Source organism: Centropristis striata, chromosome 12 (genome assembly GCF_030273125.1).
Source record: "Centropristis striata isolate RG_2023a ecotype Rhode Island chromosome 12, C.striata_1.0, whole genome shotgun sequence".
NCBI lineage: Eukaryota > Metazoa > Chordata > Actinopteri > Perciformes > Serranidae > Centropristis > Centropristis striata.
Window position 1 is genome coordinate 20,415,230 of NC_081528.1, and position 15,605 is coordinate 20,430,834.

General features: G+C 42.3%; 2 protein-coding genes across 3 annotated transcripts; both read right to left on the bottom strand.

Moving 5' to 3' along the window:
* Window positions 1-5,868: 5,868 nt before the first annotated feature.
* On the bottom strand, window positions 5,869-9,833 carry cxxc5b (CXXC finger protein 5b). 2 transcript variants are annotated; one of them, XM_059346248.1, is made up of 3 exons: window positions 9,676-9,833; window positions 8,310-8,578; window positions 5,869-7,473 (listed from the first exon to the last, which is right to left on the bottom strand). In XM_059346248.1, exon 3 carries the CDS (start codon window positions 7,265-7,267, stop codon window positions 6,383-6,385), a length of 885 nt encoding a protein of 294 aa, XP_059202231.1. In that variant the 5' UTR covers window positions 7,268-7,473; window positions 8,310-8,578; window positions 9,676-9,833; the 3' UTR covers window positions 5,869-6,382. The 2 variants fall into 2 exon arrangements, with proteins under 2 accessions (XP_059202231.1, XP_059202232.1); XM_059346249.1 differs by lacking the exon at window positions 9,676-9,833 and having other exon boundaries at window positions 8,310-8,595.
* Window positions 9,834-10,327: 494 nt separating this feature from the next.
* On the bottom strand, window positions 10,328-14,536 carry zgc:110843 (uncharacterized protein LOC541492 homolog). Its single transcript, XM_059345621.1, has 3 exons — window positions 14,374-14,536; window positions 13,084-13,286; window positions 10,328-11,276 (listed from the first exon to the last, which is right to left on the bottom strand). The coding sequence occupies exons 1-3, from the start codon at window positions 14,435-14,437 to the stop codon at window positions 11,184-11,186; spliced, it is 360 nt and encodes a 119-aa protein (XP_059201604.1). The 5' UTR covers window positions 14,438-14,536; the 3' UTR covers window positions 10,328-11,183.
* Window positions 14,537-15,605: the final 1,069 nt, after the last annotated feature.

A 15,605-nucleotide genomic window follows, 5' to 3' on the forward strand; every position in this document is an offset into this window, starting at 1 on the left:
ATTGACAGGTCGCTGTGGCAATAGGTTACTATGGTAGCGACATGTCAATCACAAAGTAGTCCCGCCCTAAGCCTTCCCTTCTTTATCATCTTTTTTACTCTAAATGGGACCATCATTTACTGAATGAACATCACAATATATTGAAGAATACTCGAAACCATGGATTGAGACCATAAAGTCATTAGGATAATTTTTATTGAAGTAATAAATCAAGTAAGAAGTAGGGTCATTTTCTTTTTGGTTTCAATGCAACCCGACTTCTTTCTGCAACCAATAGACCATTTGACAGAATGAAGGTTGAGGGCACTTCTGCATTGACTTTTTCTTTTTTTTTTTTTTGATCAAAAAGTTGCCTCTTGCCATGGTAATTTTATAACCGAGATTCTCATCACGAGGTCCACTTACTATGTCACACCATAACAACTCCATGACAACTGAAACAACAGATAGGCCTACCACAGTATTTGTCTGAATACTTTGGAAACAAAGTAAATGGATCTTGTGATAAGATTTTTTTTTGTCAAACATCATGTTTAATATTTGCACTGTTTGAAGTCTGTGACAAACAGAAATCAACAGACACTTCCATTGTTAGCATCTTCACTTCCTGCATGTGTTGGGGCCTTTTTTGCCTTTAGTGGTGTATGGTTAGTTAATCACATGATCAGGGGCACGGTCATGTGACAGACTTAACAAGAAAATTACAATTTTTGTCCCTTAAAATCTGCTATGATTTGGAGGGACTATGTATAAACGGCACTCCTCTGCTGCTCAGCCAACACCCTAACACACTCCTACAGCTTTGAGTCAGCACTTTAACGTTGTGGTTATTGTTTCATTTGGATTCTGGTGTCCTGGAGTCCTAAAAGAATGGAAAAGACGTCCCTGGACAGATATCTACGGACTGCACTGCAGCACTAAAGGGACACGAGATGCAAGAAACTGCAGAAAAATATCAACTCTTTCTCATATGTTACTATCAGGGATGTAGCAGTACTTCAATTTGAAAGTTTGCTTGTTTGAGCTGCAGTTACTACCTAACTATTGGGTCACATATTCTCTTTACTTGGTCACTAATTCCCTGTTAAAACCCTGCTCCTGCTGACACTTTGACTTTTGTATTCTACCTTCTATTTGTATTTGTATTAATGACTTTCTGTGTGTTTTATTGGTGTGAAAAAAGAGTAATTAATGCAAGCAAAAGACTGATTTTATCTTTTTCGCACAGTTGTGTCTGTTCATATGGTTATAGCGTGCATTCAGCAGGGGGGGGGGGGGGGGGGGGGGGTGCTGATAGGGGAAAACACAGAGGAGTTGCTGATGGTGGTCACTTACACAATGATTATCTATTCAGTGGGATGCGTCAGAAAACAGCCCATCAGAGATCAAACAGAGAGCACAGAAAGCTGATTAGCATGTGGTTTAGAGCGAGACAGGGCGAGACGCTCGGGGAGACAGAGCCAATGGGAGTCAGGTCACGGGAAGCAACACGTCAGAGGCAACTCAATAAAACTCTTCTCATTCCCTCACCACCTCCACACCCTCTGTGTGTGTGCTTCTGCATGTGAGTGTGTGTCCACCCACCCATATTTCTTGAATCATGTGACTTGACACGAGCAGTCATGCACAGTGTGAAAAGCCTCGCTATATATAGTAAGGCAGTGTTGGGTTTCCCGGCTAACTATTGTAGGAGTCTGGTCATCTTTGTCCCATAACAAAGTGCATGCTGTTGACTTGTGATGTTTCTATTTGCTGTCAGTGTTAAGAGTCTACTGGTGTTCCTGTTTATTTTCTGTCCAGCCTGAAAGGTGAAATTGGGACACAAGAACCAGTTTGTGCTCTTTGTGTTGACTGAGCGCCTGTATGATAGTAAACTTAAGAGATTATCACAACAAGGATTAGATAGAGAGTTTGTGAGACTAATAAAACATATCTTATCTTATTTTCTGAATGAAGTCATTGTAAAGAGACATAATGAGTCAGGTGATCAGTCAGTCAGTTAACAGCTCTGTACTTAATGAATAACAGTAGCATTCATTTATGATGTCACTGGATTTTCCACTAAAGACAATGGTTTCTTTATAGGGTTCGTAACCTCAATGTTGGTGAATTGATGTAAAAACCTTGAGGACAAGGTAAGAAGTAATAAATATATCAAGGATTAATGTGAGCATAAAATAAAGTCAGGAGTTGTGTATTTGGTTACCAAGTAACTTTGTTTTCTCTCTCAAATTTAATAGATTTTGGATATTAGTAGAAATTAAAATGCTTCATAATACTTTACACTGAGCAGTTAATTAAACTTAAATTACAAAACATTTCCTGTTTCCAAACATCTTGCAAATTACACCAATATTTGAATGAAATACAGTCATGGAAAAAATTATCAGATCATTTTTTCTTCAATTTCTTGTTCATTTTAATGCATCGTACAACTAAAGGTATTTTCGTTTGGACAAATATAATGATAACAACAAAAATACCTCAAAAGAGTTTAATTTAAGAGCTGATATCTAGACATTTTCCATGGTTTTCACGATAATAACCAAACTCATTATAAAAAAAAAACATGGACAATGTATAGATATCAGCTCTTAAATTAAACTCTTATGAGCTATTTCTGTTGTTATCATTATATTTGTCCAAACAAATGCACCTTTAGTTGTACCAAGCATTAAATTAACAAGGAATTAAAGAAAACAAGGGTTGTCTAATATTTTTTTTCCATGACTGTATGTTGTTGTATGTAATGCTAATTTGCATGCTAACATGCTAAGCTAAGATGAGTGAACATGGAAAACATGTATGTGCTTATTATTCAGCACATTGTCACTGTGAACATGTAAGCCCTGGTGTGAGTCTATGGAGCCTGCTGACCTTTTTTATTTTAAATTCAAAATAAGAATAAAGAGATTCACACTTGTTTTTGTACTCTGAATGTAAATATGGTGCCAAAGTGTATCTAAAAAAAGCATCCAAATAGAGTTTGTTTGCTTAAAATAAAAGCAAGTGGATTTCCATCTTGGCAAAGATGAGAGAGAACAGCTAACATCTGAAGGGTTGAAAACAGGCAATAAGTCAGTTAATTTGAAAACTAAGATGAGTTATGAGCCTTTTAATACTTACTTAATTTATCTGATAAACATTATTAATGCTTGTTTATTATTTGGCCTCTGGTCGTCTGTCATTTTGCAAAAGTGGCCCCCGGCCAAAATGAGTAGAGTACCCCTGCTGTAGACTCCCAGTCATGTTTATTAAAACATCACATTTACACTCTGAAATCACAATTTCCACCATTTAGAATCTTTTCATGTATTTTAGTCATTAAATGGACTTAAATACTTAAATTCACAATGTAGATGACATCACAGCTCTGGCTATAGTGTGCTGCTCTGATTAAAAAGGTGGGAACCAGCTAATTAAACATTGTTTGCAACTTCTAGCTCGATACTCACTGGCAACATCATGAGGTGGCGTGAAAAGAAGCCATGATGAAATATCACTGCAGGCAGACTTTATCACCACGCTTTGCCTAACTTCCTGGAACCAGCGTGCCTTTTTTAAAATCAGCAGCAGGCTAAAGATTAACAGAATTTTGTGTACACATTACCTCTAAAAGGAGCACCATGTGAACCCGCCTGAGGATCCAAATGTCAGAATGTTTTGAAAGCTAATTTTCTTTTGTGCCTGATATTATGGATGTGTGTGGGTTTAGACTGATGGCAACCCACAAAGGTCCTTTTTTAATTTCACAGGCACTGAAACATATAATAAATTCAATTCAAAAGCAATTTAATAGCGTCCGTGCTTGTTTTTTTTCATAGGAGCAAACAGAAGTAGATGAGGCTGTTTATAGAAGTTGGTCTCTAATGAATGCACCTTTAACAGCTTTAAGGGTCAAAGGTCAAGAGTCCCCTTTGACCCTAGTGTCACCAAAATACAACCTAAGGGCAGATGAGCCGGACCTTTTCAAGGATGTAAGAAAGCATTGTATCTCTTCTTGGGACTAACATGTTTCCCATGTGTATAAAAGTGAACACAAATGGGTACCAGAGGCGTAATGAGGAATGATCTCAGAAAGATGCTGTTTCTGCAAAGCTGTTACACATTTTCTAACACTGGGGATACAGCCAATGGAGGAAGAAAAAATTCACAATGAGACACAGTGTCTCCAAGCAGACGCAGTGGCCAAAATTTCAAAGGTCTGGCTCGTGAGTGAGGGTCCGCCCAGCTCCAGTGCAGGTTGCCTTGGGCTGGCAGGTTGTTCCACTGCAGTGTGTGTGAGAGGAGTTTTTTCTCCAGAGTGGGCAGGGCCGCTGGTGCTAACATATGTAAGCTCTACAGGGGTCTGTGACGGCACACACCGGCTATCTGGACAATGCATCCGTCATTAACCCCCATCTCCCTGCGTCTCACTGCTTCTCGCTCGGCCTCCATCACCACGCTCGCTCTCGGATCTCACACTCATCTCTCCTTCTCTCTTTGTCTGGCCCACGTTATCTTCATCCCCTGCTGTCCATCTCCCCGTCCTCCTCCCTGCATATCTCTCTCTTTCTCTTTTCTCTCCCCCTGTGGCCTGCTTTTCATCTCACCCACTCTCTCTTACCCCCCTCTCCTCCCTTCTCCCTCTCTGCCCTTCACCACGTCTCTTTCTACCCCCCCTTCACCCTCTCCCGAGATCCGCTTTCCACCCCCTCCTCCTCCCCCTCTCCCCCAACTCTCTCTCTCTCAACCCCCCCACCCCCTCCCCCTCCTCTTCTCTGTCCTCCGTTCAATCCCTCCTTCTGCCCCCCCTCCTCCTCCCTTTCTCTCCTGCCATCTTGCAGGCCAGTGGAGCCAGACTGCAGGCGTTCAGGGAGTCACTGGACCTGCTGGGCAGCGGGTGACACAGATTTCCGGTGTGTGTGTGTGTATGTGTGTGTGTGTGTGTGTGTGTGTGTGTGTGCATGCGTGACGAGAACAGGGAGGGGGGATTAAGCTCCAAATCACTAGAAAGGCACCGAAGAGAGAGGGGGAGAGAGAAAAAAAAAGCTGCAGATCCAAGAATTTGAAATTCCCCCTTTGTCTGGGAGATGAAGAAACACTAGACTTTAACTAAAAGACTGTGTTCCTCATTCAGTGGGAGCGTTGCAATAGCATGATGTTGGAGCTCACTGCTTTTCTCCATGAGTTGGCAGTGTCCTGCGTTGGCTGGCGTGCTGCGCTTTCTCTCTCCCTCTCTCCCTGCCTGACAAACACGCACTCACACACACGCACGCACACACATACACAACCCCCACACCCCCACAGATGCACACACACACACACACACACACAGTCCCTCTGCGATCCCCCTGACTGAAGGCACACAGGAAGTGCAGCCGTGGCCCAATTATAGCGTGACACCTCGGGCCGGCCGTTGCCATGGTTACGTCTTCCCTGCGGTCCCCTGGAGTGTGGCGCCGAGGAAGAAGGTCTTATCACATCAGCCATCGTTACGGCAACAAGCAAAAACCCACCCTGTAGCCTCAGTCCAGCTGGCTGTGTTTTTTTGTTTATAATGTGTGTGTGTGTGTGTGTGTGTGTGTACATGATCTACACTTGTGAATAAAAAGGGAAATTGCATCAGTGTGTGAATGTGATTTTGTGTCAGGTTAGGTGTGTTCGAGTGCATGCTCCGGACTTGCCAAGGCAGCGTGTAGGTGTGTTTGTGTGTGTGTGTCTGTGGGGTTGTGATAAGGCTCTCAGCCACACCATTAGGTGACTCATAATCCATACAACCTCACACACACACACTGACACACGTGTGCGTGTACAACCTGAAACACATACACCCAATTAAATATGAACACACACAGACATAGTATAAACCCAGCCTGCAGACAAGTGCACATGGCCAATTTCTTTTATTTCAAAAGGGCAAACAGAGCTATACAGTACAAGTTGCACATGAAATAATTTAGCCTAGGCTGAACTCATTCATTTCTTACTGATGCAGTGACGTCAGAACAACAAAAACAAAACTCCCCATTAGAAACAAAACATTTGGCTCCTTTTTTTTTTATCTTGAAACACAATACATCCAAACTGGAAAGGGATGTAAAAAAAGACATAATGTTTTCCAGATATTTACAGTCTATTTACAGCATTTTTGTCGTCATCTAAATATTGACACACATTGGTATCCTTCTTTCTCTCCTCTCCAATTCACTGATTGTCAAAAGAAAGGATGGGAACGAGTGTGGACATTCTGAAACAGAGCTGCAGCTCCTCATTAAACACAAGATCTTTGAATCACAGTCCGAGTATGTTAACATGGAGTCCTGTGTGTTTTTATCAACTGCAGCTCCTCAACAATCATCCAACTGGGATCCTCTGACAAATGCTGTCACCACATACATTACTATCCATCCAAGGCGCCGTTGCTTCTCTCCTGTGCCAGACCCAAAGTAAAGTCGGAGCCCCTAAGATCAAACCCAGACACTCTGCTCTCAAACCCAGGACCCCCTGGCTTCCTCTTCAGCTCCTCACACTTCCTGTATTTACAGATCTGGTGTCCTCTCTTGCGATTGCGGCAGCTGCTGCACTGTTCGCAATTTGTCTGACGCCGACAAGGTACGCACTCCCCGCACCTCTTCCTCTTCCTTCTCCCTCCGCTGCTCCCGCCCAGAGAGCCAGGAGAGTAGCCCTCTGCCACCAGCCCCTCGATGCCCTCAGCTCCCATGGCCGCGCTCCTCCAGTGGCCTCCTCCCATCTGGAAGCCTGCCAGGGGGAACAGAGCAGGGCTGAAGGGGAACCAGGCCCCCAGGAAGGGCTGGAAGTCAGTGCCACATCCAGAGGAGTCCTCTTCCTCCTCCTCAGGGCCGGATCCGCCTCCCTCCCCGTCCCCCTTTGCCTCTGCAGCCTCCCTTTTAGCCGGCTGGCTGCTCTGCGCACCCAAGCCGGCCTGCTCTGTGGTGGCAGGGGTCAGAGCCAGCAGCCCGGCGCGCATCAGCAGCTCTGCGGCGTGGGCCAGGTGGAGCCCGCTGGGCGACTCCCACATGTCAGGCCAGGAGGGCGCCCGGCGGGGCTTACTGTGCGCAGGTTGGGCGGCTCGCTGCTGGGCTGGGGAGGGCTGGATCAGGCTTTTGACGTCCACGGCCGGGGAAGGGGTGGAGATGTAATGGGAGAGGCTGTAGGGGTGGTTGGAGCGCTTAAGGCTGGGTCTCAGAGGCTCATTGGGGATTTTAGCGCTGCTGTGGGCCTGATCAGGGGAGGAAGGGCCAGCGATGTCTACGGCAGTGGACATAGCAGTGGCTGTGTGTGGGGGTGTCTGTCCTTCTGTGAGTGTGTGTGTGTGTGTGTGTGTGTGTGTGTGGGAGGATAGGTGAGGGAGAAGGGGATTGAAGCCGATGCGGGGTTGACAACCGTCCTGCTGTTACTTCAGCCAAAATGGCAAGCCTTGGCCTGTGTCCCTATTCCCATTCTCTGCAGCAGCCTCAGAGTCCTGGAGAGCTAGAAATGAATGGGGGATGAAGAGAGGAAGGTTAAGAATAGAAATGTTGGAGAGACGAATACAGAAAGAGAGTAAACAGAGGAGATGAGACTGGAAGATATTTCTCAGCCCGAGCCACTAACACTGTCAGAGAACCAGAGTGTAAAGAATCTGTGTTTTAAGAGAAAAATAACATATATGTATGTAGATTTAGAAAAAAACAGCTTGAATAGAGATGAACAGAGCCATGTAACAGACAGTGTATGGCTTGCCCATGATTTCCGCATACAGGAGGCAGTATCCCTTTAAGAATTTCACGGTATATCAATGCAATCAATAACAGAGCGACAACAATATGCAAAGATATGCGCATATGCGCAGGTCAAATGTGGAGCGCGCTTTTCAAATACATTTTGACGACTGCTGTTATGTGTGCCAGCCAAAGCTTAAGCTCTACAGAGAAAGACTAAATAGAGGACCGTAAAAAAACAGGCTGTCTTTTGTCTGGTATCGACGACGAGGAGCGAGGTGCGCAACGATGCGGTTGCTGTGGATAAAAAAAGACCAGGCTATATTCCATGTCCACATTTGTAGAAAATCTACTCCTGTGATTAAACACGGGACATATATGTCGTTACAGGAGCACACTGTAAAGCTTTTTACGGGTCGATAGGGAAACCCGATCGATAATTTCACCGTAATTAAGGTTACCTAAGAAGACGGTGCTCGACCGACGCCACGACGAGCTGACCACAGTCCGAGTGGTCGCTGCGACACGGCGCTGCGCGCAGGAAAAGGCGACAAAACCAAAACAGCGAAAATCAACAGGAAGTGTAGGTAAAACGTCTCTTCTTACCTTCTAAATGGGGTCCAAACTCTCCTGTCAAACATATGATGAAGTCATGAACTAATGGCGTGGTGATTGTAGTGTATATGGACGGCGGAGCTGCCGATTCCTCCTCCACCTCTCCGTCCCGGAGGGTCTGCAAACACTCTGCACGGAATTTGGGGGCGTCGCTCAAAATGCGAAGTGGACTCTGCAGCCGAGACCGTGGTCAGAGCGACCCCATCATATCCACAGGAACACTTCCACATCCACGGACAGCTGTCACTAGCAACACTAGACTATAAGATAACAAATAAGAGCAGCATTAATATGTACGGCCACACTACCCAATACAGCCAGCAGCGTGTCAATGGGCGTTACTACCATCAACACATATTATCCTTATTTCATCATTAATATAAGGGATGCCCTGCATATAACCAACACTAAATATAGTTTATATAGTCTATATAAAATACTTTGATATAAATATATTGCTATGTGATATTTAATAAGGACGTAATAAGGACATGGCCATTACATGAGTCTAACACTGCTGTACATATTAGGCTGCATCTTAATAATTTGTCGTTATGGCCTTTTGTCAATAACCTCAATTCATTCATTAATCCTGTTCTGTAAACTTTGGCTATGTGCTGAAAACAATGCCTCTAGACTGGGTAGAGTAGAAGATTTAAAATTATAATGTGTAATTTAAAATTAACTTAATTAAAAGACACGTGCAAAAGCTTTAGTAAGTAGCTAATTGGTGATGTATGCTCAGAATGGAACTGCATTAAAAGTGAGATGTGAATATTGGCTTTATCTTTTCAGTTGATCTAGAACAGCACACTTTTATCAGCAGTATGCAAATGTGTCACATGTTGTAAAAGCCTCATTTGTATCTGCAGCCGCTTGGTGAGTTGATATTGGAGATCACATTACTTGCTATTTTAACAGTACATCTAAAAAATGTACCAGGGACATAAACGCAAAAATAAAAGCATAAAAAAACATAAAAGATAACAAAAACATAAAAATATTTCCCCCATAGTCCTAATTATCCAAACCGGAAGTCTGTGTCATATACCTTTATTATTATTATTATTATTATTATTAATAATAATTTTTTGGTAATTTTCGTAAAGTTTTTTTGTCTTTATTGACAATTAAGGAACATTAAAATCCTAAAGTCAGACGAAAAGGGATTACAAGAAACATATTCCTGTCATATACCTTTACATTACAGGTATACTGTTATTAATACGTCATCACTGCTAAATTAAAACAATAGCTTCAGTGTTACATAGGGTCGACCTTATGAAGTCGCATATGGTTAAAACGACAAAAAAAATTATAACTGGACATATAATTAAAGAATAAAAAATATTTTCACCAACACTGTCGCTAATTAGCAGTCAAAGTGTGAGCCTACTCAGCATAAAGCGGCTCCATGCAGCAGATCCATGTAGTCCCTGTGAGCTGTCTGCTAAAGGTGACTCCTCACCGGGGATGGAGTCCACTCCACCTCTTGTGAGAGCCCTCCGTTGCATCTGGCACGCAGCCAGATACCTCGTGCATGTGTCTGTCTGTGTGTGTGCGTGCGTGTGCGTGTCACTATGGGAGCAGGGGCCCACCGTACTCGCGTACACTGTCTGGCCTGGACTATCCGTGTAAACACAGCGTCTTCTAGTGGTCACCGCAAATACTGCCACATCTTAAAATGGCCACTAGTGCTGGTGGACACTGCAGCACAGGCGGCCCCCTCACCTCCAGCCAAGGCCTCACACACACACACACACACACACACACACACACACACTGGTCCCACTGCAGCTACCACACAGGGCTGTTTACTCATTATCCCTGTCCACTGTTAATCCATAAACACACTGCCCTGCCTGGCTGCTAACAGAGGTGAAGTTGTTCGGTGAAGTGCATTTGATCCTGTGGGTAAAAAACAAACAAATGTTGAGTTTGGCCCCGGGGCCCCCACAGTAAGAAAAAGCCTCTGAAAAAAAACCAGATAAATATGTGAAGCCTGCACATCAGATCAGTCAATGAGTTTTATTCACAATGTACAGAACAATGAATCAAGTCAGACACACCGCAGCCAGTAGAAAATAAATCTAATGAAAAAGCAAAATATATCCTTTACAGAGTAATTACAAGTTCCTTCAGAAAGCAGACAGTAAATGGTTACAAACAGCAGATAGTGTTTCAACACGTTAAGATTGGAGAGTTCATTAAATAATCAAACCAAACTTGTTTGTCCTCTGACGAAGCAGCTCTTAGTGCAAAAAATCACAACATGTAACATTCATATGGGTTGTGTGCCTTCAGACTTTGGGTCATGGGCTGGAGATGTGAATATAAGGCCTTTGATGGATTCATATGTAATACTGGGCTGACTGAGGCAAAGAGCTGCCAGTTCATTATGTTACAACCACCTGCTCCACTCAGAGGAGTGGAGAAGGAAGGGGACACAGGTGACAGCAGACAAGGAGGTACAAGCCCTGCATGGCGAAGTATTTCAGGTCCAGTGAGAATCTTAACTAAACTTCACATTAAGCAGGTCAGAATGCCACTGCACAGCCGTACCTCCCTGTCTGACTGTGCTGATTGTCAAAGTCCCTTCCTTATCTATCCTCAAATGACCTTTGATTACAAAGTCAGTCGTAGTAGAAACCGTGTAGCAAGTATGGAATCAGAATTCACAACATTGTCAGTATTTCTGAGTTTATGTTCTGGGCTATGAAGATTATCCGCTGTTTGATTTAACTGCAACAGTGTCATACTGTAACCATGAGTGTAACACTGCAATGATGACTATAAATGATTGGACAAACTGGGGCCGGGTGCATTAGAAGTCAAGGGAGGGCGAGGTTTCCCTGATTGGGCGGTTTAAGCCTCCTTCTTCTTCATGATGATGAGCGGTCCCACGTTGTCTCCGGTCTCGTCGTTGTGTTTGGCGTGGGCTCCATCACAGTAAGGGAACTAAAAAAAAGAAAAATGCACCATGTAAGAGGAAAACAAAAGTTGCTCTTATCTAGGGCTGGGCAATATACCGAAATAAAAAAATATATATTGATACATTTTTAAATGTGACATTCAATTAGACCATATTGCATATATCGATATAGTTCAAAGTTTTTTTCTTTTATATATAAATGCTGCCCTTACTAAGGTTTGTCATATTTAGTTCTTTTGTAATGTTCTTTATTTTTTTCTCATATAAATATATTTATTTCAGAAAAAGATTGGCCTATTTTATTTCATAGGCTATTTTTATTGAAGATATTTTTTGTTTAAATGTGCACTTTATCGAGCTTTGATTAAAAACAAAAAAAAGTATTTATGTTAACTTAAACGGATTCAATAAAACTACATGTGACATGTCATATTTGGCTTTAACTTTGACTGATCATTTGCTCTCACTGCAATAAGAATATTGGGATATGTATCATATATCGACATTCTCGGGATATGACTTTTGGTCCATATCGCCCAGCCCTACTCTTACCAAGTTTAAGACCATTGTTCTTTATCATACAAGTGAACACAGTGAGTCAATACTGATCTAAAGGACTAGTTTGGATTTTTTAAGGTGTGGTTGTATCAGGTACTAATCCACAGTCAGTGTATCAGCTACAGTAGATGGCGGTCGGCACACCCACAGTTTGGAGAAGCAGGCAGGACACAGAAGCTAAGCTAATGTACTGCTGTGGACAGAGGCAGCAGAAAAATGTATTTTAACCACCTAAAGAAACCAGTTAAAGTGTATGTTATAGTTAGGATGTTTTCACGGCTTTACCTTGCTGTTGGACAACCCCATTTGAGTCTACAGGGGGAAACTTTAGACTCCATTGACAATCATTTTAATTTGCAGAACATGGAAGTTGCTGGTCTACTTGTGCCTTGACCAGTTATTCTGTTATAGTGCGACTTTTTAAAAGGTCGTCCGATTTCACTAATGTCATACAATAACACAAACAAACTAACCGACCAATGTAACAGGATACTCACAACTCTTGTGAATTGTGAGGTAAAATTGCTGTTTTGTGAAAGGATTCTGGTGGCTTCATGAGAGCAAGGTAAAGTGGCAAAATATTTAAAAAAAACATTTAAAACATTTTGCTGCTGCCCCGTCTACTGCGGGTAGATTGATCATCTTTTAGAGTAGATATGTAAGCTCTACCTGCAGCCTCAAGGTGACTGAAGACCATGTTATCTTTATGATCATGATACAATGAAACAGCTCTACTCAAGTCTCCCAAATTTTCCATTGTTAAAAGTAATCACAATATTCAACGTTGCAGACTTGAGCAACAAGTTAAAGAACATGTTGATTTCACTAGTTCTTTATTCTATGGCCTTAGGCAAATTGTAGATCTTGTTTCAGTAAATAGCTTCTCTCCATCTAGAGAACACCGTGTCACTGGGGTTCATTTCAGTATGTTGCAGTTATTTTTTTTAATGTACCCTCCACTCAAAATGATTGCTTCTTGCTTAGTTAAACTCAGCTGTTGTCAAAAGTTGGAAATCAGCTTCACCAAGTGCTGCATTTACTCCTACATGGTGCCTGAGCCACTAATGACAGCCTCGTATTTATGATAAGATTAGCAGAGTTTACGGGTTTGAATGGTTGTTAAAACTGAATAATTTATTACAATTAGAAGTGCAACATGCAACATGTGTGAAAGCCCCACAAACAGTAAGACAGTTAACTGTAGATTTGCTCAACTGCTTTACTCAATCATCAAACCAAAGTGCAATCATGAATGTGTCTGAAGTAGCTGCTGACCTTCTTTGACTTCCAGCAGCGGCAGTAAACAGCCTTGGTGCCGATATCCTCCATGTCAAAGCTGTGGACCACTTTGGGGCTATCTTTGCTGATGGATGTGTTCACCAGACCCTTTTTACAGCTTCTCCCACTCAGGTAATGGCTCACCAGGAAACCTCCGACAGCTGCAACCACTGCAACTGGCACCGCAACCACAAAATGCTCTGGAAAGAGAGAGACGGTCACAATGTGTGTGCATACAGACACAGAAAGGTGATTTGACTGCCAAAATACACCCGTCTCTATATTGCAGATTAAAGTCAGGAGATCATTGTGTGCTACAAAGTATTAGAAACAAATGTAACCAAGAACGACACCCTCCATAAAGACCAGACATGACTCGACATCTCTATGACACAGAGCCAATAACAAGTGAAGATTATAGGGTACAGAAAGTCATGATTCCTGTTTTGCTGGCCTGCATTCCAGGTGTAAATAATAAACCTGCGTGACGTGCATGTTTGTGTTATCCAACTGCACATTTATGTAAAGCCAGAGTCACTAATCCTATGTTAAACAATTGTTTTCTGTGTTTTTCTGATGGTTAAGCCTCTGCAAAGCTCATATTTTCAGTATTTGCTGTGCTTTTTCAGTCTGTTGACTATTCTCTCCACCCTTGCAAATAAATCTCTCTTCCTCCAGCCATGTTGCATCATCAGAGGAAGGACAAAAAGTGCCTGTCTATTAGAAACAGAGAAAACTTAAGGTGTGTGCATTGGCTTATTCATTTTGAGCGTTTCTTCAAGGCAAGGAGGATTATATCCAAGCCCCCTGAGCATCACATGATGTAGAGTCGTAAGACAGGAGGAACAGGGGCCCTGCTGTCAGTCTGGATCAGCAACTTCACCGATTAGCTGCTTTAGTAGTGAGTACATAATACAATAAGATACTCCCACTGTAGATACTGGGATCGCCTCCAAGTGTGACCTGAGCTGACAGGACAAACTATCTGAGTGACTGTCTGAAGTTGGAAACATGTCAACATGTGTCTGGCTGCAGTTAGCTAGCTAAACGCCTGTTAGCTAGCTAAGAAACAGTTGTTAACATTGCAGAGGAAAAATAACTAACTCTCAAAATTAGTCAACTATTTACATATGCATACATCTACTAGGATTCTCCATAAACAGCACCGTAGGCTGTAAACATGTGGACTGTAACGTTAGCATGGGTAATGTCAGGTCACACACAGTTTACGAAAACACTCGCTAATGCTAGCTAGCTCTTAGCTCGTGTTTAGCTTTAATACTTTACCTTTTGTTAACGCGAGTCCCGGCTTGGGTAATGCAGGCAAGGCTGATAAACTCGGAGTGGTCATGTTTTCCCTGGACGGTGTGTTGTTTGTGTTTAGCGCTCAGCAGCAGCAAGGTCAACCGAGGAGTCTATCTGAACTCTAGTCAACTCCTCACAGCCAAGGCGCTACGTCACTGGGCAGCAGCCAATCAGCGACGAGCAGGGGGCGGGACCTGTTCACAGAACAAGAGGCCACATTCTGAGCCTCCAGCGGACTTCCGGCTACGCTTCATTGCTGTTAGGCTGGCTTAACTGCATCAATAATCTCACATTTGATCATTTTTTTAAAGTGTTTAGGTATTTAAGATGCAATGGGACCACTTTAACCTTAAACAGTATCTTGTGTGAACGCATAATCTATCCCCTTATATTGAGAATTTTTTAAATACTTTATTGCAAGGCTTCTCACCTTCACGAACATAATCAGTCATTTCGTTTTCTTTGCAATATTGTACCTAGCATTTTTCCCCTTTTTTCCTGGTATATATTCACAAAGTAAATACCAAAGGTAAGGTAAATAGACATATATACAAGGCAAACCGGTATTTCCCAGATGAGGATCTCAAAGAAAAGAAATAAACAAATAAACAAAAAAATACAAAAATGAATAAATAATAAAATAATAGAATAAACTAATGGGAAAATAAGGGATGGTGCATGTATGCGTGTTCATGTATCTGTGTGTGTGTATGCATGTGAGTGTTCCTGTTGGGGTGGGGACCATTTAGTTCATCTCCTTAATTTGATTAAATATTTCCACTGTTTTTATCAGCCTTTCTTTACAGTATAACTTATTCCAAATATGTATTTGTTCCCCATTTCTAAAAGTTAGTCTTTCCATCTCTGAACTTTGTTCTGCTGTTAATACCCATGCTCTTAATTTTGGTGTATTTGATTGTTTCCATGCTTTAGTCACCTGCTTCATGGCGGTTACTCTCAGTATATTAAAAAAATAAATGTCCTTTGCTCTTATCTTTCCTTTTAAATAAATACCCAACCAATGTTGTACCTGCAAAGGCTCTTTAAACTCAAAAATATACTTTAGGATTTCCTTAACTCCTTCCCAGTATGTTATTAATACTGGGCATGTAAAGAGAAATAGAAAGTTAATTCGTGCTTGATAGCTAACCTGCAAGTTAAAAAATAAAATTACAAAAAACGTCCGTCTGTGTGCCACTGTCGATCAGTGGTGG